Source organism: Nanorana parkeri, unplaced genomic scaffold (assembly GCF_000935625.1).
Source record: "Nanorana parkeri isolate BGI_ZX_2015 unplaced genomic scaffold, ASM93562v1 scaffold749, whole genome shotgun sequence".
Taxonomy (NCBI): Eukaryota; Metazoa; Chordata; class Amphibia; order Anura; family Dicroglossidae; genus Nanorana; species Nanorana parkeri.
This window is the reverse complement of record NW_017307017.1, coordinates 16,352-42,265: the sequence shown is the minus strand read 5'-3', so window position 1 is coordinate 42,265 and position 25,914 is coordinate 16,352. Positions and strand designations below refer to the sequence as shown.

At 40.3% G+C, this 25,914-nt stretch overlaps 2 protein-coding genes across 2 annotated transcripts in view; both read left to right on the top strand.

Moving 5' to 3' along the window:
• LOC108793470 (TRPM8 channel-associated factor homolog) overlaps positions 1-25,375 on the top strand; it is a 56,589-nt gene extending 31,214 nt beyond the window's left edge. Inside the window, exon 8 of the mRNA XM_018564422.1 lies at positions 25,328-25,375. The gene's annotated coding sequence lies outside the window, so the exon portion shown is untranslated. The remainder of the gene's footprint in view (positions 1-25,327) is intronic.
• Positions 6,573-23,449, top strand: LOC108793455 (TRPM8 channel-associated factor homolog). The gene is made up of 5 exons (XM_018564407.1): positions 6,573-7,189; positions 8,226-9,184; positions 9,271-9,365; positions 9,812-9,907; positions 23,201-23,449. Exons 1-5 carry the CDS (start codon positions 6,573-6,575, stop codon positions 23,447-23,449), a joined length of 2,016 nt encoding a protein of 671 aa, XP_018419909.1.
• Positions 25,376-25,914: the final 539 nt, after the last annotated feature.

Here is a 25,914-nt window from a genome sequence, read left to right as displayed (position 1 = left end):
AGAGATTTCAAGGGGGAAACCCACCCCCCAAAAACAAGAAAAAAGAATGTGGGGTCCCCCCTAAAATGCCTACCAGACCCTTGACAAGAGCACAGGTCCTGAGGGCAGGAAAGGGGGGGTTGAGTGAGTGCCCCTCCCTCCCTCCACCATAGCAGGCCACATGCCCTTGGCACTGAGAGAGTGTTTTTCCCGGGGTCCCCCCAGGAAAAGCACCTTGTCCCTGTGCCGATGGGGACAAGTGCCTCGCTCCACAAGCCGTTACCTATTGGTTGAGGGGGTCTGTGGGCAGGGGGGCTTTTTTGCAACGGGGTACCCCTTTAATTAAAGGGTACCCAGATGCGGCCCACCTTGTGAACGAGTAAGGGGAACTTGTACTCCTACTCATTCACTAAACGGTTCAAAGTAAAATGTAAATAAATACACCACACGTTTGAAAAAAATCCTTTAATTAAACAAAAAAACACCACAAGTTTTTGACAAGACCTTTAGTTAAAAAAAATAAAACCCAAAAAGTCCAAAATGCATCCATCGAAGTAATCCAATGATCAATCACAACGTCCAGCGTTGTCATCGCCGACCCGTCAAAATAAAAGGAAGCCTGATGCCCGCCGACCCATCCTCCTCGACGAACACACGCCACCAAATGACAGCAGCTGGCCAAATGTCAACGAATAGATGTAGCTAGCGGTGACATAATGGCCTGACCTGAGAAGACCCACAGGTGCCGGCCAAATGGTGATGTCACCGCTAGCTTCATCTTTTTGTTGACATTTGGCCGGCTGCTGTCATTTGGCGGCGTGTGTTTGTACAAAACACAATACTTGAGTAACAAATCCATTAATAATGTCTAGTAATCAAATACAAATGGACATTGGTGTATAATGTATGAACAGAAGCAAAGCTTCCTCGGGGGACCGGAGGCAAATCATCTATTGTAAACAGATTATTGTAATTATTCCATTGTTTAAAGAACTATTTAATCTACTAAACACTTTTAATATGCTCCCATATCATCAAGTAAAAAATTATTAGTGAAAAGGTCAAGTTTGTGCCTACTCACCGAAAAGTGTCAGGATAGGCAAGGTTCAATGTAGGAACTGGTTGGGATAGGATTTGGATGATGGACGGGTTTTTGATAGGCATAGATGGTTATGTATGTTATTTGGGTGGGGGTGGGGCAAGGATGGATGAATGGGGAGGATAGGGGTTTTGGACTGATTTGCACATTGGGGTATTGAAGGAGGTTTTGTGGTTCAATAGATAACTGGGAAGACACATCGTGGATATTCCCCCTACTATCTACGGAAGTCATTTTTGGAGATAAACTTGAGTAACACTCTATGAGAAACATACAAGTAGATTGGGACCCCCTCTACTTGTTGTCTCCTGTGGTCCCACCACAGACCTTGTGAAAGAGAGGCCATTATGCATCTACTAGATAATATGGGATCATATTAAAAGTGTTTAGTAGATTGAATAGTTCTTTAAACAATGTAGTAATCTTCTGTTTACAATAGATGAGTTGCCTACGGTCCCCCCAAGAAGCACATCAGCGAAACGCGACGGGAACAAATATGCGTGTCGCAATGGAAATGCTTGTGTTAATACAAATGGACATTAATTATATATTGTATATGATTACTGGACATTATTGATGGATTTGTTACTCAAGTATTGTGTATTGTAAATGTGGCTGCAAGAGGCTGACTAATGAAGGGGACTATCTTTTGTTTTTATGTTTTTCTACATTTTTATATATGAATTTTAATGAGACATTGGATTTAATAAACTAAGTGTGATTTTGATATAATGCAATCTCTCTGTGCCTCTTAAACCCCCATATGATATCTCTTAGGAATTAACAGTAATTCCAAAGGGGGTGAGGTGCCAAGTTGATGTGCATGCCTGTATGAAAATTTTAAATCAGATTCCAAGCTAGTTTGAGCAGTTTGAAAATGAAAATAGAGGATTACACTGAGGGACAGACTGATCTTCCTCAGTTTTAGCAATTAGCAATCCTTCTAAGTCTTTAATCCTTTGTTATGACAGGCAATGTTCAAATCTAGTTTACAACTGATATTGAAATCTGCCAGCACTCTACAGACAGGGTTAATTAGAGTAAACATAACTTCCTGCAGCCCCCTCCCTAACAATACATAGAAGGGAAACTAGGCAGGATTTTTAAGCAAGTAAAAACCACTTAAAATGGAAGCAGACATTTTTAAATACATGGTTTTTTTTTTTTAGTAATGCAATGCGAATGGAAACATGTAGCCAATATAAAGTAAATGTTATCCTAATTTGGCTGCAAAAGTTGAAATACACTTTAAAAATAAAGTTTATTAATGCCCCCTAAGTAAATCCACATCAGTCATGGTGCCCAATAAGATGATCCATATCAATCACATAATCCAGTCATCACCCACTGATCTGTACATGCCATGCTCCTGCCAATTGGCCAGTGACATCTCCCAGGATTTCCAGCTGTGAATTTACAATTTTTCTTGCTTTTTTTATTTATGTCATTTTTTTAGTAAATTAGGTATTTGTTATTTTTAAATAGTATTTTTAACAAAACAAAAAGAGGACATAAGATGGATCAAAGCATACAGTGTGGTAAAGAATGCTAAATAACCAGTATGGCCGAAGACCTGCATAAAAACCATCTAGAAAAAAGACTGTCCAGTACAGAATGTTCAAAATGCAAGTTTCTGAGCTGGAGTAGAAGGACATCAGAATGTATTTATAGTATGCCAGCGTATCAAATCCCAGTTACCTTTTTGTGTGCAATAAACATTATACCGAACACAATTATATATTTATTATATTAATTTGGATTTTTGTTTACTGCCTTTGTCCTTCCCTCCGCAGTGCAAAATAACTCAGAATCACCCCCATTCCTTTGCACGGTGGTTTGTAAAACAAGTATCAGAGACTAAACTGATATTAACGCATTATTTTATGCAACTGACAGGTCCACATTTTCTGAAACTTCACTGGGCACCCCCCTTCTTGCATTTGTCAGTTTTTCAAAAGATAACATACTATGGATCTCACTCAACCATTCCTCAACAGTAAAGGGGGACAGAGAAACCCATTTTCTAGCAATCAGCTTCTTAGCAAGAAATAACGCTCTTTCGAAGCCTCTATACTACACATATCTAGATTCCCTGAGTGAGTATAGCCCAAAATACATGTAATAGGTTTACATTACAGAGTAAAAGCAAAAACTGTATTCAGAGTTTGGTTTGTATTTATGCCATTGTATTATTTATGTAGTTTGTGGAATTGGGGCTTGGGTGTGCGGTATGTCCTATGGTGAATGAATAACTGTGTAAATCTATCAGAATGGAACAGCGATACTCTGAGATGCATCTGTAAGATCTCCTTCCACTGGTCCTTCTGAGTTGGCATCCACATCATGTTCCCAATGGCGTGTACTTAGTTTAGGAAAGTGCATTAGCTGTTTAGTTAGGAAATGGTGATAGGTTTGTTTAATTAGGCCCTTGGCATTGCCCACTTCAACCACAGTGTAAAACAAAGTCATAGGGGCTATTCTTATGGTTTAATCTGTCCTGTGCCTGCAGGGAAAGCCGAAGCTACAGGTTTGGATAACAGGACTTATTAACAAGCTTGAATTATGTGTGGAGTTGTTGAAAGGATTTAAGTACCCCATCTTTGTACAAGGAGGATATGGTATCAATATGAGCCTTTTTCATTAACCTTAAGTTAATGAATTTCATTCAGGACTTTAATGTGCCAAAGGGCAGTATATCTAGAGAATCTTTGATACCCTTGAGAAGTTGGGAGGCGTCCCACACCTTCCACTTGAGATGGAGGGAGGGGCAGATACCCTACAATTTAAGAAGTTACAGGTATTGCTAAAAGGACTTATTGCCAAACTTGAATTCTGTGTGGAGCTGTTGAAAGGATTTAAGAGGATATGGTATCAATATGAGCCTTTTTACACAAAGGGGAAACCCCAAGTTGATGAATTTCAGTCAGGGCTTTGTTGAGCCATGGGGGTATATCTTGAGGGGGTTTTTATAGCCAGAAGTCTATAGGCATCCCACATCTCTACTATGAGATACAGGGTGGGGCAGCTAGCATACTGATATTGATTACTTTCCTGCGGTTCTGTAGGTACGTTCGGTCATATACTTATGATGGCACTCTCCAAGCATACACAAATTCTGGTAATTGTAGACTTTACTTCTCAAATTAGCAGACGGATGGTACAATCAGGGCCATGGTATGCTGGATTCTCCTAAATCCTTCAAGATGACTCTGAACCCTTTTATACTCTGTCATTCACCTGCCCCCGTGTGATTTTACTGAGAATATGGGTTTTATAAACAGTTGCACTAAATTGAACTGTCACACAAAAATGCAACTGCCACTATTGGCACTGGCAGCAAAGCGTTAAAGGGTGTGTGTATTTTTAATGTTGCCCTCAAAGCCACATAAAAAGACCCTCTCCCTGCTGTATGGTATTTAAAAAATTTTGTTTACATTGGTACATGTTCCACATGGCAGTGCCCAACGCATTTTTTTGACAGCAGTTTATCTGTTAGGCCTAAAAATGGCTAATACTTACTAACATGATTTGTCTTCAATAATGGTAATGATTTGTCTTCAATAATTCAGTAATGGTATTTGCCGCTAAGTTTGGGTTTTGCTAATTGCAAACAGAATTAGCTGAATCCTCAACAAATGGAGTCTGGGCAGATGCGCTCTTCCCTAGTAACGACATATGTTGCAATCCAAAACTCATGTAAAAACTGACATAGCACAATTCAGACCTAGAGAAAAACTGCCTGAAGACTCATTAAGGGCCCATTCATACCACATCCAGATCATCTCCAAACCAGACCAGACTGTTTCCGGACCTAAAATGCATCCTAATGTATCCCTATGCTATTTCTGGCATTTGTTCACACCAGCGCAGCCCGTTCCATACCAGACCAGAAAAATACTGCATGTCTCATTTTGTCTGGTCTGGAATGCACTGGAACTGCATGCAGGTTTACACCATTTTCCAGGCCACATCTGGTCCGGAAAATGGTGTGAACCTGCCCTCAGACAGTTAACATGTAAATTATATTTTTCTCTGAGGCCCAGCTCTTCCAATTTGGTGGTTGAATGTCTTTTAAAAGTGTTCTTAGGCAGCGACTTAGCCAGATTTGTTTCTGTGGTCCTGTGTCTGTAACTCTGCAACCAACAACCCTACCAAAAACACACTTATTGGGATCATAGTGTCATTGTCCTTGCTCTAGTTTTTGGAACTCTGTCCCCAATATGCATTTGCTAGAGACAGAGTAGGCACCTGGGATAATAATTAGAACCTGTCAACACTAACTATCTTGCAGAAAGTATGTTAGCCCCCGATTTTAAAAAAATGCAGTAAACAATAATCAGAAAAAATGCTGCATTTCTGTTTTTGTCCGCTCTGGCTCTTTGGAAGCTTATTTATTTTATCGGGATGCCTTAACGTAACACACGTTAACATGTGACATAAACCCACCAGAACGGTAACCTGTGAATGGGCCCTATATCATGCTTCTTTGTAGTAAGTTTTACATTTATAATACATGCTTAAAAATATTTGTTGTCTTTCCCATTAAACCTGCCATTATTACACTTTACACCTGGGTATGTATAATGCTATCACTATAAAAAAGTGCTAGCTTATTACACATACCGACATTCTCATATTTCATTAATATTTGCAGCAAAATCAGTGCAATTACAGCAGGGGGATATAATTTAATTGCATAATGTATGTGGTAAAATTGCAGACAACCTACATGCAGTGATATGAGTTGTGTTCTGATTACCACATATTTTCTTATGTGCTAAATTTTTGTTTTGCTTATCAATACATGTTCTTCATTGTTCTCATCACTCATATAAAGGGAAACTACTAGGCTGAAGTAAGGGAGAGTCCAACATAAGCCATAAGTGTGAGTAATATCCATATCCCCTGATGAAGGATGTAACACATCCATCAAAAACAAGCTGCAGAGCCGGTGGGTCCTTGATAGACCTCTTCATCAATCACAATTACCCATAGGCGGAAGTTCGGTTACTGGAGATATTACCACTATTATTGCCATTAGTGTTGTTCTGATGTTACTGTTCCTGTATTGTATGTGTTCGGTGGCTGCGTCCACTGCCTTTACGATGGGACTTGGTGTCCCCTGTTACAACCTTTGTTTGTTATTTTGAAAAACTTGTTAAATAAAAGAATTTATAAAAAAAAAAAAACAAGCTGCAGCTGTCCAATATCATGTTGCTTAATCTGACAACCAGTATCAGCGTTCCATTGTATAAGGATCACAATGTTGCTAAAGGTCTGCTAAAGAACTATATGCAATGAGCTAACGTTGTAATAGTTTTGGGCCCTTATAAAGGGATGCACCTAGTCTTTATTCTGGATGGACATTGACCAGTATTTACATTTACACCAAGTCAAAATAATTATTTTAGCCCTTTAATTGCTCTTTGACAAATATAACGTCAAACTTTTGATTTCATTTATTTGATCACATTTTTTTTTTTTTTTAGGAGCTATGACAGCTAAAGAAGACTACAGTTCACTTGTCCATGGCTTATGTAGCCTGGAGTTCTCTGAGGATGGGGTCCCCTGTCAGCTTCTCCTGACTGGTGACACGGCTTTTCCAGTGCTAGTGACTCCAGCACAACATGTCCTCCTGGCTGCCTCTAAGTATGGGAAGGGTAAAATAGTGGTCATGAGCCATGAGTCCTATTTAAACCAACCACAATTCATGGCTTTCCTGAAGAATGCTATATCCTGGCTGAAGCCATCTGTGGAAGCAGTCATTGGTATTAATGGCACACTAAGTCACCTGGAGCAGACTCTCTCCTCCTCTGGACACAGGGTAGAAAAGGTGTCTGGTCTGAAGAAAGATCTAGGGGTGTTTTGTACGATTGGATATGATGACAGCCAGGCACAGGATATTGTCACATTTTTGAGAAAAGGTGGAGGTGTGCTTATTGGAGCTCAAGCCTGCTACTGGTCTCAATGTAACAAACAGGAGAACGTTCTGTGGAATTTTCCTGGGAACAAAGTAACATCGGTTGCCGGAGTGTATTTCACTGACAAATATGGAGAGAAGGGGAACTTCTGTGTGAGTGAGAACATACCATGCTGCCCAGTGCATACAGAGTGAGTACCCTATGAATATGTTATACACTGAATTCTAATAATAATTTAGTACTACGTTTTATTATCTGTAAATCCTTAAAAATATATCTATCCTGATCACACACAGAAACTACTCATTGAAAGCAACATGCAAAGTGCAGTATTCTGGACTGGCCACCTGAAAGGGGTGATATAAATAAGAGAACTTTTGAACATATAAGAATCTCTGTGACCTCCTCAGTGTGCAACTCCAGCCAAAATAGAGTTGGAAGGTTTGCTTCTTTGTGGGGATCACTGTCAGTTTTTTTTATTGTTGTGAGGTTCCCCCAAATTCCCCAATGCTTATTCAGAAAACAATAAAAACCTGATAGAGGTTCTAGTTATTTATAGCCCTGGCTAATTAAAACAAGATAAACAATGTTTTCAGTGGTGTTTTACTTTAAAAAATAGCAACTATTCACTACAGCCTATCTTCTGTAACAGTTGTGCCAGTATATAAATATTATTGCTGTTATTTGGTAATCTTGCCATTCTTGGTAACATTGGGGTAATGATTCAAAGGGACTTCAATTTTGTATCATTCGCTTGCCATTATTGAGGATTATGTTCATGGAAAGTGGAGTGATTCGCAATAGCTGTAGATCATTGAAAAGGTCAGATTTACCAGCGGATCTGAAGGTTTCTACTTTGATTTACAGAATGCTCATCCCCAGTTTAAAAAGTTGGACTGGTGCTCAATATACCGCAGGGCTGCTTACTAACCCCTCTCCATCACTGTGTATACAGTATGTCTATTGTCCCTTTTCAACAAACCACACTCTAGATTACATTATCATCATGATCCTTCTTGCTCTCAGATGAGCCCACATTTGGTAGTCATTATTATTTTATACTGTAGGTCCGTGTGTATATAATGTAAAAACATGTTGTGTGCAATTTTTAAATAGGTGCCCTGTTTGAATCGTCTTATAATCCTCCTGAGATTAGCATTAATAATTATTTTCACACTGTGTTTAAAACTAATGACTACAAATATGTCTGATTTATTTTTATATAGTGTAAATTTTTATGAGGATCTAAAGCATCTTATGCAAGGTGTTAGTGACCTGGACATCAGTGGAAAATATATCCCTTCAGACCTTCTTCTTCATGGGCCTCTAACATTTCCAGTTGGGGTCAGCAACAACAATCAATGCTTTTTTGGTGCTGCCTACTTCGGCAGCGGGCGCGTTGTTGTAGGGACACATGAAAGCTACCTCTCCAAGCCAGAACTGAAGACCTTCATTCTCAATGCTGTTTCTTGGCTGAATATGGGCCGAAATGGAAAAATTGGTGTTCATAACCAACTGGGAAATCTCCTCGCTGTTTTACAAAATGAAGGTTTATCTTGTGTGGCTTCTGAATTGATTCCTGATCTCAGTGTGTATTGCTGCACTTCTTACAGTGATGCAGAAGCCGAAATGATCCAGCAGTTTGTAGCAGAAGGAGGAGGCCTGCTCATTGCTGGCCATGCCTGGTACTGGTCCAGATCAAATCCAAATGTGCTTTCTCAGTACCCAGGAAATAAAATACTTAACAAGTTTGGAATTAGTATTCTAGCAGAGACCGTTAAGGCAGGAGTTTATAAGTCTTTGGACCCCGAAGAAGGTAATAGTACATACCACTTTACTAGAGCAGTCTGCCAGCTTCTGAGCATCCTGAAGAATGAAGAGGAACTGAAACCACCTCTTAGCTCTTGGTTAACCAAGCTTAGACAGGATGCCATTTCTTTTATGAGGCTTCCAGCCAGCCCTCTTATCTCATCTCTACAGCAAGAACTGGTAAATTTAGTAAAAAGGTGTCAATTACCCACTGTCAGTAAACAATGTCCTGTGAAAAACAGCTCCAATGAGGCTTTTATCATTTCTTTGGTTCAAGAAGTCAGCTGCCTTGAATGTCTGGATGACCAGGGAGAAGGTGACATTGATTTATTGAACCAGCATCCTGTTACAGTACAGATTGATGCCACAAACCCAGGTAGAGCATTAAAATGTATCATCTCTGTGTCTCCACTTATGTAAGATTTGTGTTACATTAACAAACAATTACTGCATTACTCCTAGGTGCTGATGCATGGAGAAGTACTGGACTGTTTCTGCCCCCTGGGAAAACTGCAATATTAATGTTTCCAGCATCAGCTGCTGGGAAAGGTCTCCAGGTATGTTATTATGAGTTGTTGTAAACATATTTGTACTGTCCCTTCTTTCAGTTCCCAGATCTAGACTTTGTATTACCCCTGAATTTTCTGTTTGTTGCATTATTTGACACACTCTAAAAAGAGTTTTAAAAGTATCACATATTACAGAGAATTTGGAAAAAATTATAGCATTAAAAGTCACTACCACTTCGGAAAATGTTATTCATAAAGTTCCATTATACATCCATTGTAGGAAAGGACACCTAGCAAAGAATGTAAAACAGAACAGCTTCACTGATCCTATGAGAGAAGCTCCAGGGAAACTTGTGAAGCTCTTAAGACCATATTCGTATTTGTGAATTAACCTAAAATAAGGTCTGCTGAGAACAAAAAGTGCAATATATTGCTGCATTTTAAAGGACAAAAGCCTCTCTGTATCCATTAGATTTATACTTATATATTTTCAGGTTCAGGTTGGCTGCCACTCAGATGACCTAAACAAAGCAGAGAAGTTCTGTCGTGCTCCTGTGGTTGTTCATAAAAAAGATGTTCTCGGAGAAAAAGTGAAAATATCCTGTATATGGGGAGGTCTTTTATATATTATTGTTAAAGCACAAAGCCATCTGGGTATGGTTCCAGTTTCGGTGTATGGAGCAGAGCCTTCTCCAACATTTATTAAGGGTAAGTATGAAAAGTAGGAATAAGCCGAGTCTAGCAAGGTTTTCATTTTGATTGTAAACAAAAGATTTTTTTTTTTACACTGCAATGGTTACTTAAGTGAAGTGGGAGTCTGCTAAAATGATGGGCTTATGTAGGGATCCCTTTATGACTTGGGAAGCTTTCAATTTTATAGAACTAGACCTAACAGTAGGAAAATGGATTTATTGCCCAAAATCCAGATTATGCAATTTAAGATGACTGACAACATAGTGAGAGTATGAAACAAAAATATGTTATTGCAGTTTCTGTCAATCCCACAATCCCAAAAAGGGAGAAAATGGGATAGTACCTGTTATACTCTAAGAGCAGAAAGAAGAAGACACTTAGAGGCTGATGTATAAATCTTCTACCTAGCATAAAGTTGGGTGAATGTTGTTTGAATAGCATTTCCGCCAGGAACTGAGGTGAATAGCCCAGCTTTATACCGAGTGGAAGATTTTTATATCAGCCCCTTAGTATAACAGCAACTGCCAAGAATCCAGAACAATGGCAATTTTTTTATTAGGAATTAGCAATAATTCCATGAGAGAAGCTAGGAGAATAAGCAGCACTAATGTAGACAATTGTCATTGATGTAGCAGTCCTGAAATCTTCAAGAAGCTGAATACAGTCAGTTCCATCCAGCAAGAACACAGTTGTAGACCCTGAAGTATTACAGTCACCAGTGGCAACTCTCCAGAAGTAGTACCAAAGCTTTTTCAATACAAGTGATGTGGGGGGGGGTCTATAGGTTCATATTTTACCACTAGATAAACTACCGATCAGAGTGTGTTATTAACCACGTGAAGACTGGGGTGTTAAGCCACCTTCCTGTCCAGGCCATTTCTCAGTATTCAGCGTTGCGGTACTTTGACTGACATTGAGTCAGTCATGCAACACTGTACTAAAATTAATTTTATACCATTTTTTGGGACAGATAGGGCTTTATTTTGGTGGTATTTAGTCACCACTGGAGTTTTTTATTTTTTACTATATAAAGAAAAAAGTACCAAAAATTTTTTACAAAATCTTTTCCTTACATTATGTTATGAAACATTTATTATTACCCAATTTTTTGGTAAAATATAAAAAATGTGGCCACATCAGGTAAATAGAAACCAAACATGTCAAGCCTTAAAATTGCCTGCATCTGCAAAATCGCAAAAAACTACCATACCCAATATTGGCCATAGGCGACACTTCAAAAGCATTTTACTGCTCTGTTAGTATTAACAGTAATTGATGGCCCTGGAATTATTGCTCACACTCCGACGTTTGCGGTTATATGTAACATGTGCGGCGCAATGGGCGTTTTCGCATGTAGATGCACTCAAAGCATGTTTGGGGGACAAAATTTGTTTGTGTGTTTTTTTTTAGTTTTGTAAAATGTGACTTTAATTCTTACATTTTGTTTTACACTTAACATTATTGCTCTCACAAATATGCAGTGACAGGTCCTCTTTACGGGGACATCAGGAGTCAATTAGACCCCTTATGTCACCAAGGGACCCCCAAAAAAGCTGCTTCACCAGCTTCTCACTGGCTACAGAAGCTGGAGAAATGACAGGTGGAACTGATATAACAGACATCACTACTGCATTCAGAGATCGGAGGGGAGATCAGCGGGAGGAAGTGTGCTGAACTCCTTCTGATCTCTGTTGAGACAGCCACCGTGCTGATCCCGGGATAGGCAGTGGTGTAGGGGGCCGCACATTTGCTGACAACAAGCAATTGTGCGGCCGTATAGGGTGGGGCAGCGTGCACGAGCACAATAAAAAGGATTTTTTTTTTTTTACTAGTCAGAAGGGAGTCTACAACATAGTGCATGGAAGATCATATCATTAGTTTTACAGGGTTTAAAGATCTCTGGTCTGCAAAGGTACTTATGGACATATGTTGCCTGACATCTAAAAGCTACAATTATAGGAAGACTTTAAAGACAGTTGACTCTATACTCTAAATATAAATACATTGGATAAATCCCTGGCCTCTCCATTAAAGCAGAGGTGGTTGTTTTCCATGGTAAGTGCAGTGACAAGGGAGCTACTAAAATTCCATAGACGCAATTATATGTACAGTAAGTAGGCATGTGTATCTGAGAATTGGGTTGGTGGAATCCACTTGTTTCCTAATGATAGACCATCTTTTAATATCCATGGATAGCTAAGTGACAGCTTATAGAAGCTTAAAAACACAGTCCAATAGGCGATAACACAGTCTAAATATAATAATTCTAGAATGTGTGCATAATGAATTCTATATGAAATCTCAGATGCTTAGGTTAAATCATACACTAAAATAGTGCACCATTACAAAGGCTACAAGGATGCAAATATGCTAGTGGTTTTGGTGATTGTTGAACTTATGTTACCGAATCACTTTTGGACATTTTGTTTAATACAAGTTATACTAAGATAACACAATCAATGTTTAAATGGTAATTAAAATAAATTCTGACCACTTGCAAAATAAGAGTAGAACTCTTTTGTATTCTTGTTTAGGTCAGACTAGCCTCTCTTCATGGCTGCAAACAATTCGTAACTATCCGGCTCCTTGGGCTGAGCTTATTACAGAAAATATAATTCTTACTGTACCCTCTGAAGCCATCCGCTCACTAGAGGATCCAGAAGCTTTGATGTCTCTGTGGGATGAGATAATGGTAGCTATTGCTGATCTAGCTGTGATTCCTAAGAAATTTCCCCGTCCAGAAAGATTTGTGACAGATGTACAGATTTCAGCTGGTAAGTTAACATTTTTGTGTATTTATCATTAAGAAGTTATAGAAAGCTAGTCTCAAAGTAGTTCTAAGTATATAAAAAACACTAACAGGGCTATTCACTAAGCTGTCGAAGGCAGCCGAGTGAATAACCTAGCCAAAGTGAACAGAGCCGAACGACGTACAGCTTTTCACTCCGGCTCAGTACGGCTGATTTCAGCCATATAGCGGCTGAAATCAGCCGTACATCGGCTGCCTTCGGTCAGCCAAACATGCCCTACGTGTTCGGCTGAGCCGAAGTGCAGAAGGACATTCGGCATTCGGCTCAGCTATTCTGCTCGGTACCTGCTCGGTACCTTCGTGGTACCGAGCAGAGTAGAAAATAGTAAAAAATTGTAGGGGAAAAAAAAGTTAAAAATTGTTTTAAAAATGTAAATAAATAGTGAAATAAATAAAGATATTTTTAAAAAAGAATTTGTAAAAAAAAATGGGTGGAGCTAACAGTGACAGCTAGCTCTGCACAGCTGTTTCCTATTGGCCGCCACCTGCTACAGTCTTCTAGCAGGTCCCGGCCAATGAATAACAACTGGGCGGAACTGGCCATCATGTCATGGGGAAGCTGATCTGTCATTACAGCTGGGCTGTGATCAATTGAGTTTAATTAACTTCAGTCTTTCTGCAACTTTATTAACATTGTACCTATGTTGGTGAAGAACATTTTAATATCAATGACTAAGTTGGTGAAATTTGTCTTAAGGTTGGATGCATGCTGGATATCCAATTATGTTCCATTTAGAGTCAGCAAATGACCTAACCAGTTCTGTGGCTATACAGCCTATGAAGAAAGCTAATCTTTGGGGACCAGTACATGAACTTGGCCACAATCAGCAAAGAAAGATGTGGGAATTTCCCCCTCATACCACAGAAGCAACATGCAACCTCTGGTCAGTCTATGTACATGAAACCATCCTGAATATTTCAAGGGATCGAGCCCATTCTGAACTAGAGCCAAACAGAAGGGAAGCACGAATCAAGCAATATTTGGAGAATGGAGCCAAGTTAGAACAATGGGAAATGTGGACTGCTCTGGAGACCTATCTTCAGGTATGATAAACCAAATGAGACTGATATCAACAAAAGAAATAAAAACGTACTTTGCCATTAAAGGAGAACTATGAGGTGAGTGATTTTCACTCATCCTCATAGTTCTAGCCGACCTGTGACAATGAAACTGTTACAGGTCGGCTCAGTAGATCGGGAAGTGAGCTAACACATACCGGCGCTTGCTCACTTCTCAATCCTCTCACTGCAGAGAGCCGTGACAGGGGAGGGACTGGATTACCCCCTCCCCTGTCCGATCCTCCAGCGCTGACAGGCGGAACGAACGGGGGAGGGGGCGGGTACAGCTGGCTCTGCCTCTAGATAGGCAGAGCCAGCTGTCACTCACGCAGCTGGGTGGATCCAGACATAATTGTCGGGATCTGTTTCAGCTGCGGCGTCTCAGTATACCGGGAGCTGTAGCTCGCCGTATCCTGAGCTTTGGGTGACGGGAGGACGCTAGTTTATGTCCTCCGGTTACCTAACCCCATCCCAGATAGCAAGGATAACTTGCCACACACTTGTGGCAGGGTTAAATTGTAATTCTCGTCAACTTGCTGCACACATTCCTGACAAGTTGTAGACTTGCAGAACACTTGCAGTTAACACTTTTTGAATTTGTAGCAAATTTGCTTGGCAAGTCTACAGCAAGAGTCCTGCAGGTGTTAGCGAGAGCTCTGCAAGTGTACAGCACTTTTGCAAAGCACGTTGATCTGGAGATTTGCTGTAATTGTGCAAAAAATTGTGAAGCTTGGCAAGTCTGCAATACTTTAGCAAGTCATTTTCAAACTTGCAACTCAATTGCTTGCTATCTGTGATGGTTCTCCTTTAAGAGGACATAGGGGGGTCAGATTATAAAGAGTTAAGGTGCCCATACACTGTGCGATTATCGCACGATAATCGAGGGAAATCCCGCGATCGTACGATAATCGCAAAGTGTATGGAAGACGTGGGACCGTTTTTACTGTACGGTCGCACGTCTTTTGTCTAGGGAGCACGCTAGAAAACCAGCCGAAAATAGTACGATTTTCGGCTGGTTTGAACGGTGCTCGGGAGACAAATGCCGAACGGGCCGGTGTGCGCACGCGCACACTGCCCGTTTAGCATTGCGGTCATTTGGAAGCCCGCCCCTAAGGGGGGCGGGCTTGCGATGATCGAGAGTACGATCTGCCTGTCCAAGATGGGCAGATCGTACGTTTTTTTAATTACTTTACAACCATCGCATGACTAAGGTCTTGCGATGGTTGTAGAGTGTATGGGCACCTTTTAGATGTTAAATGTCAGATTCACCATGATTGAAATGTATTTGCTGACAGGTCAATTGTTAGATTTATTAAACACATATAGCACTTCTAAAATGATTACAGATTTGTTCTCATGCAAAAATGCTGGTTTCTGCAACATTTACCATATTTATAAAGCAGCAAATATTGGATTAAAAGCAAAGACATGACTTTTCAGATTCACAGCTCAGCTGACAAATCTAATTATTTTCAGCAGAACCCAGAATTGAAATTTTGGCTGAGATACATTCACCAAAGGTTTGCCTGATACTATAATGTTCATTCTTCAGCATTTATCATCTGCAACATTTGTTGACTTACTTAAAAAAAATACAGACAAATGGCTAAGAATGCAGAAGAAGGTAGGCAAATGAGCAGGATCTTAGTCACTCTTTATAAATAGACTCCATAGTTATGGCTTATATACAAGTATTGTAACATGGTAGTTTGTAGTAGTACAAATATCGATGTATATATGAATATTACGAATACAATAGCAACAGGATTTCTTACTTGCTGTAAAATATTTTTTTAGTAGTCCATTAAGACATACAGGAACAGAAGGAATTCTGAGATGTATGGGTTATATTGCCACTTACAGTGGCAACAAAGAAATGTTAGTTAGCCAGTATAACCCCTTCTACTCCCATCATGCTTCAGTTTCTTGTAAAAGCAGTAGAGGGGGTGATCATATAACAGAGGGGGTGGGCACCCCCCTTTTGAACTCCAAGAAAATAATTTTATGGTAAAGTAAAAAATCCTGTTTTCTTAAGGGACACTAAGTTGGAAAGAATTCTGAGACATATGGGATGCCTAAAAGCAATCTAACTGAGGGGAGGGCAACACAACAAACAAAATGCTAACGAGTCCACAAAAACAGACAAAAAAATGAGCACAACTTAGAGCTCAAATAGTTTCCTGAAGGACCTTGCATTCAAAGCTGGCTGCAGCCTGAACATTCATCCGTTAAAACATAGAAAACCTATAACTGGTAGACCACATGGCAGCCTTAAAAATCTGAAAACCAGATGCCTGATGCTATAATGCCCAAACACTTACTGATCTGTTGGCTATGACAAAGGCTGACTTGTGACTGAGCATAGACAGATGAATATCTCTAATAGGTTTGAAGAGCTCACAAAACCAGGTTAAGATCCTAAGGACTCACAAATGGATATACAGGTAGAGCTATGTGATCAACATCCTGTACACAGGTTTTCACCAAAGAATGAATACCACATCTGCCTGGGCCAGTTTGGTGCCCACAATGACCAGAATACAGAATACCCTCTATCTTGATCCTGTGGAGTAGACAAGGAAGGTGTTTCAGAGGGGGAAAGGCATAGATCAGACTGAACTGAGTCACCATAGCATCCACTGTTATGGTTAGATGATCCCTGGTCCTGGACGCAAACTTGCTCAGTTTGTTGTTAAATCTGGAAGTTTAGAAGTCCATGTCATGGCATTCACAACAGAGGTTTTGAGTTTAGTTGTTGTCAACTAAGGATGTCCCCTTGCCAATTTTCCACACCTGGAATGTGCATGAAAGACAGGGCTGGAATGTGTAGTTCTGCCCAAGCCAGAATTTGGTTGGCTTCTTTTTGAGCTGTAAGACTTCTAGTTTCTCCATGATGGTTGATGTATGCCACTACCGTGGCATTGTCCAACTGAATCTGGGTCAGATGACCATGCAGTTGAGAGGTCCAGCATTAAGGGGATAACCAAATTTCTTTGAGTTCCAATATGTTGATTGGGAAATGAGTTTGCTCTGGCAGCCAAGTCCCCTGCACCAGCAAGATGTGCAAGACTACTCCCCAACCTGTCAGGCTGGCATCCATCATGGAAGGAAAGATTTTCCTGACTCCATGGCTGGATTCATGAGTCATCAGGTCAAGAAAAACCTGGTCTTGGGTGTCAGGTGCATGTGGTAGTCCAGAGAAGGTGCCTTCTTGATCCATGCAGTCCTAATGTTGAGTTGCAATGTTCTAAAGTGGAATTGGGTAAAGGGAACTGCCCCAAAAGAGACCCCCATCAAGCCGAAAACTCTAATGCAAAAGCAGAGAGTCAGACTGCTTTTGGACTGACAGTCCAAACATGGCGGCGGAGAGTCATGCATCTGTCTTGTGGCAGAAAAACCCTGGACTGAGCAGTATGTAGAAGGAGACCTAGATACTCCAGGCAGTGGGTCGGTGCCAGTGCTGACTTCCGGAGGTTCAGAATCCAACCGAACCTCTCAGAGAGTTTGCACAGTTAGGTGGATATTCACTGATAAGTCCTGTGCTGTCTGTTACCTTAGTAGGAGGTCGTTCAGGTATCTTATTATGGGGCTACACTATGGGTGTAGCAAGGATAACAGAGGGGCTAGCATCTTAATGAAAACTCCAGGTGCAGTGGACAAGCCAAAGGGAAGGGCAACAAATTGGTAGTATTGTGTGCCTGTGTCCACAGAAAAACACACATAACTTTGATGCACTGGAAAGATGGGGACATGCAAGTAGGCATCCTACATGTGCACAGAGACCACAAAATCTCCTGGAAGGAGAGAAGCAATGACTAACCAGGTAGATTTTATACAGAACTTTTTTTTGCTTGAATGAAGGCATTGAACACTTTTAGATCCAGAATGGGGTGAATGCCCCATTTTGCGTTGGGTACAGTTTGTGAGGGAAGAATACGAGTCCTGGATTTGGAACTGGGTTTAGAGGTCTAGGAGAAACAAAAGGAAACCTTCTTAGTTCTAGCCTGAGCCTTAGCTTTTTTTTGTAAAAGACTACTTTTTTACCCAGTGATATCCTTAATAAAGCTGTACAGGGAAAGCACCAAAGAGGCATTGCATTCTCTGTTGCAAGGCATATGCAGTAAGCATTTGTCGCACTGCTGTTCAGCAGGCCAACATTTTAGCCCAAAAGTCCTCAGCGTATGTATAGTGAGGTGAATCATAGACATGTAAGCTGTCAAAAAAATAGTTTCATTTCATTTCGTTTGGTTTCAGATGTTTCGTTATTTTGTTCTTCGGGATTTCGGGTCTGAAAGTTAATTTGTTTCGGCATTCACATTCAGATGAATCCAAATCTCATTCATTTCGGATGAGTTAAATGATAATTTCCAACTAAAATTCGTTGCAGAAAAGTGACATTACATGTTTACTTTGTTTCTTTTAAATTTCTGGTACCTCTGTTGAGGCATTGAAATGGATGACTACTAGGCGGAGACCGAAGAATATCTTACCTACTTTGTTACATTCCTTGGCCTTATGGGATAGGTTTTGGGCTAAAGAAGGGATCGTCTCCTCTCATACCCCCCTTGCACCACTGTTCAACAATGTATGCTTTCCACCGGGATTACAGCCTAAAGCTTTTCAATGGTGGGTGGATAAAGGCTTATATAGGATTATGAGTACGAGTACTCATGCAAATACTCGGTATCGCGGCCGATACCGATGCTTGTATCGGTATCGGTGCATCCCTACTTGAAATCATTACATATTCCTGAAAGTGGTACTCCGTTATTGACACACTTTGAGCGGTGGTGAACAGGGGGTCTGATCAACGGGGGGGGGATCTCCTTAATATATGCTGTATTACTTGGGCCATTCACGAAACTAGCTTATATGACTGCATGGGAAACTGATCTTGGTGTAGCCCTCTCTATTGAAGAATGGCAACAGTGCACTATGAGGTTGATGCTGGGAGTTCCCAATGTCTCCCTAGCAGAGGCCAACTACAACATTTTTTTCCAGATGGTACCTTGTTCCAGCTAGGCTGGCAACTATGTTCCCACGGGAAGAGCCCTTTATGTTTTAGAGGATGTAATCAGCAAGGTACTATGATCCATATCTGGTGGCAGTGCCCCAAAATGCTCCGCTTCTGGAATACGTTTTTTGCCCTGTTTTCTGAGATCCTCCGGTTTCATATCCCGAGAGATCCGCAATACTTACTCTTGAACAAACTGGTTCCAGGTATTTCAAGAGCACAGGGCAAACTCTTGTTCTTCTTTTCTTTAGCAGCAAAGATCTCAACTGCTCGGTCCTGGAAATCAGAAAGGGTACCATTCTCTATGGTTCTATCCAAATTAAACAGGATTATGATCCATGAGAAGCTGTATAGTATATTGCAAGATAGTTACATCAGCTTTGAAGAAGTATGGAAACCATGGCTGATGCATCAAGAGATTTCAAATCTGTCGGTCATCCTGCCCAATTCCCCGGGTTAGTGAAGGCTTTAGATATCAGGAATGTATGAGGCTGAAATTTTTCTTTTTGTCTTATTCTTCTTTTTTTCTTTTGTTCTCCCGCTTTTATTTTTACTTTTTCTTTCTTTTCGTAATTAAATACTGTTTCCATTTAACGTTCCCTCTGGTGGGAGTTGGGAACTACCCACCTAGAGGGAATTAGCATGCATAGATTAAGGGATACATAATGGCATTTACAATGGCATGAGAAAATAATCGAATATATATTTTTATCCCCTAAGTCAAGGTTGGAGTACCTAGGGTATAAGAATAAGTATCAAGGGCTTCTGAAATGTTTGAACTCTATAGAGAAGTCAGGGTAGGGGAAGAAGCAATGTATCTCATGCTGTGCTGTTGTTGAAAGCTTATTGATTGCTAGACAATGCCTTTTATGATATATATGTTATATAATTTTATGACCTTATTTCTGTGTGCGATTAAAAGTTTATAAGCATGGAAACCATTAAAAAACTTTGAAAACTAAATTTCTGACACCGCAAACAAACAAACAAACAAAAAAGAAAAAGTGTGGGGTTCCCTGGCAATTAATACCAGACCATTTAGGTCTGGTAGGAATTTTAAGGGTATTCCTACCCAAAAAAAATGCAAGAAGAAAACCCGTGGGGTCCCCCCTAAAATCCCCTACCAGACCCTTACTCGGTGGTTGTGGGGGTCTGTGGGTAGGGGGGCTCATCTGCATCTGGGTACCCCCTTTCATAAAGGGGGCACCCAGATGCCACCCCGCCTTGTGAATGAGTAAGGGGTACTTGTACCCCTACTCATTCACTAAAGGGTTAAATAAAATGTAAACAAACAAACACAAACAACACCTTAGAAAAAAGTTCCTTTAATTGAACAAAAAGCAAAACACAAATTTATGACAACATTTAAAATACATTTAAAAAAAAGTCCCACTAAGTCATTCCAGCGTTGGCCGATAATTGAAAAAAAAAATACAAAAACGGGTAGTGGGCACAAATAAACAAAGTCTGCTATTGGTTATTTAAAATAGAAATACCCAATAGTAAGGCTGGCTAATGCTCTGCCCACTGCCTGATGTCAGTTACAGAGGAGCGGACCTGAGAGAGAACTTTCTCTGTCAGGTCCACTCCCCTGCAGGAGCAATGGCTGTTATTGCTATGGCTATTTTAATTTGCAATAGCAGGCTGGTTATTGCTCCGCCCACTGCCTTCTGTCAATCAGCAGAGAAGCAGACTTGAAAGAAAACTTTCTCAGGTCCGCTCCTCTGGGACTGACAGAAGGCAGTGGGAGGCATCCATTCTGCTATTGGCTTTTTCAAAGTGTAATAGCCAATAGCAAACTGGCTATTGCTCCGCCCACTGCCTTCCATTAGTCGCTGTTTTTATTAAAAATGACTATTATTTCTGTGAACAGTTAAACACTTTTGCGTATTCTGTGACAGCTGTCAGATTCTTTACATGCGGGGTGGAAGTGTCCTCAAAGAAGCAGCAGCTGTAACAGAATAACACAGATCTCTCAGCTTCTTTCATTATTTATGTTTTGTAACAATATTGGGGGGAATTTATCAAAACTGGAGCAGACTTAAACTGGATCAGCTGTGTATGGCAACCAATCAGCTTCTCTCTTCAGTTTGTTCAGTGATGATTTGAAAATGAAAGAGAGAGGCTGATTGCTTGCCATGCACAGCTGCTCTAGATTTTGTCTGCTCCAGTTCTGATAAATTCCCTTCATTGTGTTTTTACTTGAGATACAAGTGCAGAGAAGCCAGAAAGCGATAAATGACAGCTCTCCCGCTTGTTGTGTTTCGTTTCCGCATGAAATTCGGATGTATCAAACATTCGGATTCGTTCAGATTTGTTATTTCTGTCATTTGGAAATCTGTATGCATCTGAATGTTCGAATTTAAAGAAATTCCTACAAATTTCAATTCGGAACGAAACAAATTGCAAATTTCTAGTGAATCATTCTAGAATTTAGATGAACAATATTCTCAAGCCCCACAACACAGTAGTGAGGGGCAACAGGCATGAGTTCTACAACGATCGTTTAAATAAGAACTCCAGGCAGAAATGTTATTAATCCTTGCGGTGTTGCCTAGGGTTAAAAAAAAGTTATACTCACCTGGACCTCCGCGCTGGCAGTGCTCTCTCTAGCCTGCAAGGTTGATATGTCCCTCAACATCCTCACGTCTTATACACTGTGTTGGACGCGGTGACTCAAGGACTCCTAGACTGCTGTAGTGGAGGGGGAGAGACGCTTAAAGGACCGGTCTAAGAGCTGGCTGGCTCAGAAACTAAGGTGAGTATAACTTTTTTTTACCCTAAGCAAAAACAGGCAGTTTACCTCTGCAGTGCGGGGGTAGCACCACTGGAAGGGTTAACAACATTTCTGATCCAAGTTCTTCTTTAGGATTGTTTAAGGTAACTATATCTTTTTGCCTTGGAGTTATAGCAGAAGGCTGAACCACCTTAGACAAAAAATGATCCAAAAAGGATAGGTTAGACTCCTCATCATCCTCAGCTGTGTGTGCAGAAGCAGCTGCAGACATATTAGAGACAGATTCTGGAGTTAAAAGCATAGACAGATGCTTGTGGCCTCTTTGTTCCGAGTTAGCAAATAAATGAGAACGCTGCATACCACCCTGGAGCGGTTAGTGTATCGTGAACTGGAAAGGCCTGCAGGACCAGTGACCTTGCGTTATGATACACCATACTGCTAGTATGGAAAAGTGAGATATTTCAGAAAGGGTACTCCCAAGCTGCAGAAGCAGGAGAGGTTATGTGACTTTCAGGCAGAAATGAGGAGGACTGAGCCTGGGACCCTTGTGAGGAGGCGGTAGTGATCCTTCTCAGGCTGAATGCTGGAGAGGCAGAGGAATGGCACTCGCACACAAAGGACACGGTGCTGCAGGTGCACTGATAGGGTTCACGTGACACATTCACAATGATGTCCATTCTCCTAGAAGAAAAGACTTCTATTCTCCTAGCACACTAGCAAGAAACAACGTCCATTCTCCTAGCACACTAGCAAGAAACAACGTCCATTCTCCTAGGACACTAGCAAGAAACAACGTCCATTCTCCTAGGACACTAGCAAGAAACAACGTCCATTCTCCTAGAACACTAGCAAGAAACAACGTCCATTCTCCTAGGACACTAGCAAGAAACTCAGGCTCCGTTCACACATTAACACTAAACATAAAAAATAATTATTTCCAATGTCTGTTCACACTATGGCGACGTCCGCGCGGTACAAAAAAAGCACTTCCCCCTATAGTAATAGTCGCAAATGCGCGGAATCCGTGCATTTTAAAGTTTGTGTGCTTTTGTTACGGTACCGCTATGTGTAAATGGAGACTTAAGTATTATGGGAGACTAACTAACTGACTAACAGTTTTTTTGCTGCTAATTTCTAATTCTCCTATAGGTGGCAGTATAACCTACATGCCTCAGAATTCCTTCTGACCTTGTGTCCCTTAATAAACAACATTTATGTTGTCAACTAAAATTGACCTAAACTCAAAAAGTGCAGATTTGCTATATTATAGGGAACATTTAGAAATGTTAATACAAGCACCCTGAAAATTCACCTTTTGGCCAAATTCCTGAAAAATAGCAGTGCACTGCGTGGTATGCGAGTGTGCCTATGGCTACAGCCTCAAAAGACAGTACACTTTTTTTACTAATATTTTACTGTTGAATAAGAAATCTTAAATAACAACAAAGCAAAAAAAGTAAATGAAAAAGTAACAGTCAGATGAGACTGGAGTGTATCTTTCATGTAAATACTTCATCCAACACTATACTCCATAAATGATAAACTACATGTATAGTTTTTATATTCTTTAGTTACAAGAAGGCTTCGGATGGGATCCCTTCAAGCGTCTCTTTGCAGATTACCAGACAATGTCAAATGTCAGCAACAACAAGACAGATAAGATGAATCTTTGGGCAGAGAAGTTCTCTCAAGCTGTCAATAAGAACTTGGCTCCGTTCTTCAAGTCCTGGGGGTGGCCCATTGACCAGACAAGTGAGAAGTTATCTGCATTGCCTACCTGGGAGGAAGATCCTATGAAGAAGTACACCAGTTCTAAGTAATTATAAAGGTATGTAGAGAATCCACACTGTAACCTACTGTAAAAAGCTGATTTTTGCTCTTGTGCAATATAAAACAAAAACCCAGATATTATTTTCGCTCCAGTAACCATTTTATAGCTAAAACATTCTGTATTATCTTTTCTTTTTGAGACTTATATCAATAAGAGTATTTGAATAAAGAGAACTGGAACTGGTGCAAAGTGGGCAAACTGCTTCAGGTCTGCAGGTACCTGGATGCCTGTGCATAACTGCAGTAGCCTCTCAAACCTTTCTGTCATGGTCAAATCGCAGGCTGCTCTAACATGCAAAGTTTCTGCACTTCCCTGTAGTGTCGAAGATTGCACACCTCTTCCTGCATATTCTCACAGGCGAGCAAGGCATAGTGAAGGTCAGTAGGAATGTTTGGGGATATGGCTAAGCAACACGTTCTGGCATTCCCCAGAATTGTCTATGCTTTGCCTGTCAGAACAGTCAGCATTCATGTGTGACAGGTAGGTTTGGGACGTTGCTGCAGGTATGTATTCTAGATCAGTGAAGATCAACTTACTTGATATAAGGGGCCTCAGGTGCGGCCCCTGACATCACCAAAAAGCCACACATAGTATTCGGTGAAGTTAATGCTAGAGAAAGCTCCAGAGACTGCAGATATGCAACAATAGACGGTCAGAGACTATTGGCATGCTAGAAGAGACTGCAGACATGCTATAGGTGTTGTTGAAAACTGCAGATATGCTTCAGGAGACAGATAAAAGCTGAATAAATATTACATAACAATGCTAGAGATCACTGCTATTGCTGTCCTTTTTTAAATCAAAGTTTCAAAAAAAAAAAAAAGCCAACTCCAAGAAGACCACCAATGAATGCATCTGTGTATTCATTAAAATAATTTAATTTATATTTGAATGCAACTAGTGTAGATATCTGCAGTTGCCGTGTAATACCTTATACAGCAGCATTAAGACTGGGTGAGGGAGAAGCAGAACAATTATCCAAGCTGAGCAGAATCCCCATTCATGCCAATCAGCTTAGTGTAAACATCTTATGTTTAGTGATATTTATAGCCAAAGGGCATTATAGAATGTACCTCTAGAGGTCAGTCAGATATTGCATGGAACATTTAGGATTGCCAGTATTTATGTTACAGGGATTTCGTAGCAGAGAAGAAATATCTCAGGATACCTTTTTATTGAGGTAAAAGAGCCAGGCAACATTATTGAAATGGAAATTGATGGCTAGGAAACTAACAAAAACTTTGAAGAATTCCTTAATATGTAGTTGTTAGTACCTGGGTTGTATAATATACCTCTGCTGTAGAATGTACCATCACAGGTCAGTCAGATATCACAAGGACAGTTTAATATTGACAGTATTTAGGTGACAGGGATCTCGAAGCAAAGAAGTATCTCAGGATGCCTTTTTGTTGAGGTAAAAGATCAGTTAACTCTTCTTCACCAATTTATTTAGAGTTGAACATACCCAGAAGTGCTTAGCACCAAACAATTATATAAACAGAAAATAAATTAGCGAAAATATTTGCCTTACCATTAATTGTGCAAAATATATAACAAATTAAACAAACTATCTTAATATTTTTTTTACAGACATTTGTCCATTTCTTTACTTATTATGAAATATATTCATGGTATTTAAAAAAAAAACAATTTCCAAATGAAAAAAAGGCACAAAAAACATTTTGGTGCGTAGATCAGTTTAAAAAATACTGATGAGTAAACTGGTGCATAGCAAAACTTCAGTATTGTGTCTGGTCACTGTTTTGATTACCACTTGACGTGAAAATAATAAAGGAAGACTATAATGCTCTGATTCATAATTTTTATTCTAAAGTTTATAAATGTTGTGTTGTTTTTGTTTCTTTAGGTGTCAAGCCTTCTGTTCAGCCTGTTGACTTGTGTGAAGCTTACCATGATACAGGCATGTGCCTTGTGATAATAGGAAGCATGAATGCTTTGGAATCTTTCTTGCCCTGCTGTATCCTAGAAGTCTGAAATAAAACAACACAGAGAAGCAGAAATAGATTAAAGTGGAATGGTGCCCTAGTCAAGGTTTTCCCCCACCCCATCCCTTCAATTTACATTGATAAGGACTGCAACAGTCACAGAGAAACTGCTCAGTTGCATTCTCTGTACTGTCATAGCTGGCACCATCAGACACACATTGCCTACAAGTGCATCCTCCCATGTGGAGTGACCAGCAGGTGCTCAGCTTTGACCAAATGCTCTATTCTCAGGTTTACTGTAGGGGCACAAAGCTTGTAGCTGGGACTCCAAGACATCCGTCAGGCCCTAGGCTTCTGCCTAGGTTATCTTGTGGATAATCCAGTTTATCATGAAAGACATTTTAGAAACAAAAATACACTTTAAATGGAACTCTACATAAGCATTAACATCTTCCCACTGGCGTAACACATACAGCCATGGGAAAAAGAAAGTACACCCTATTTGAAT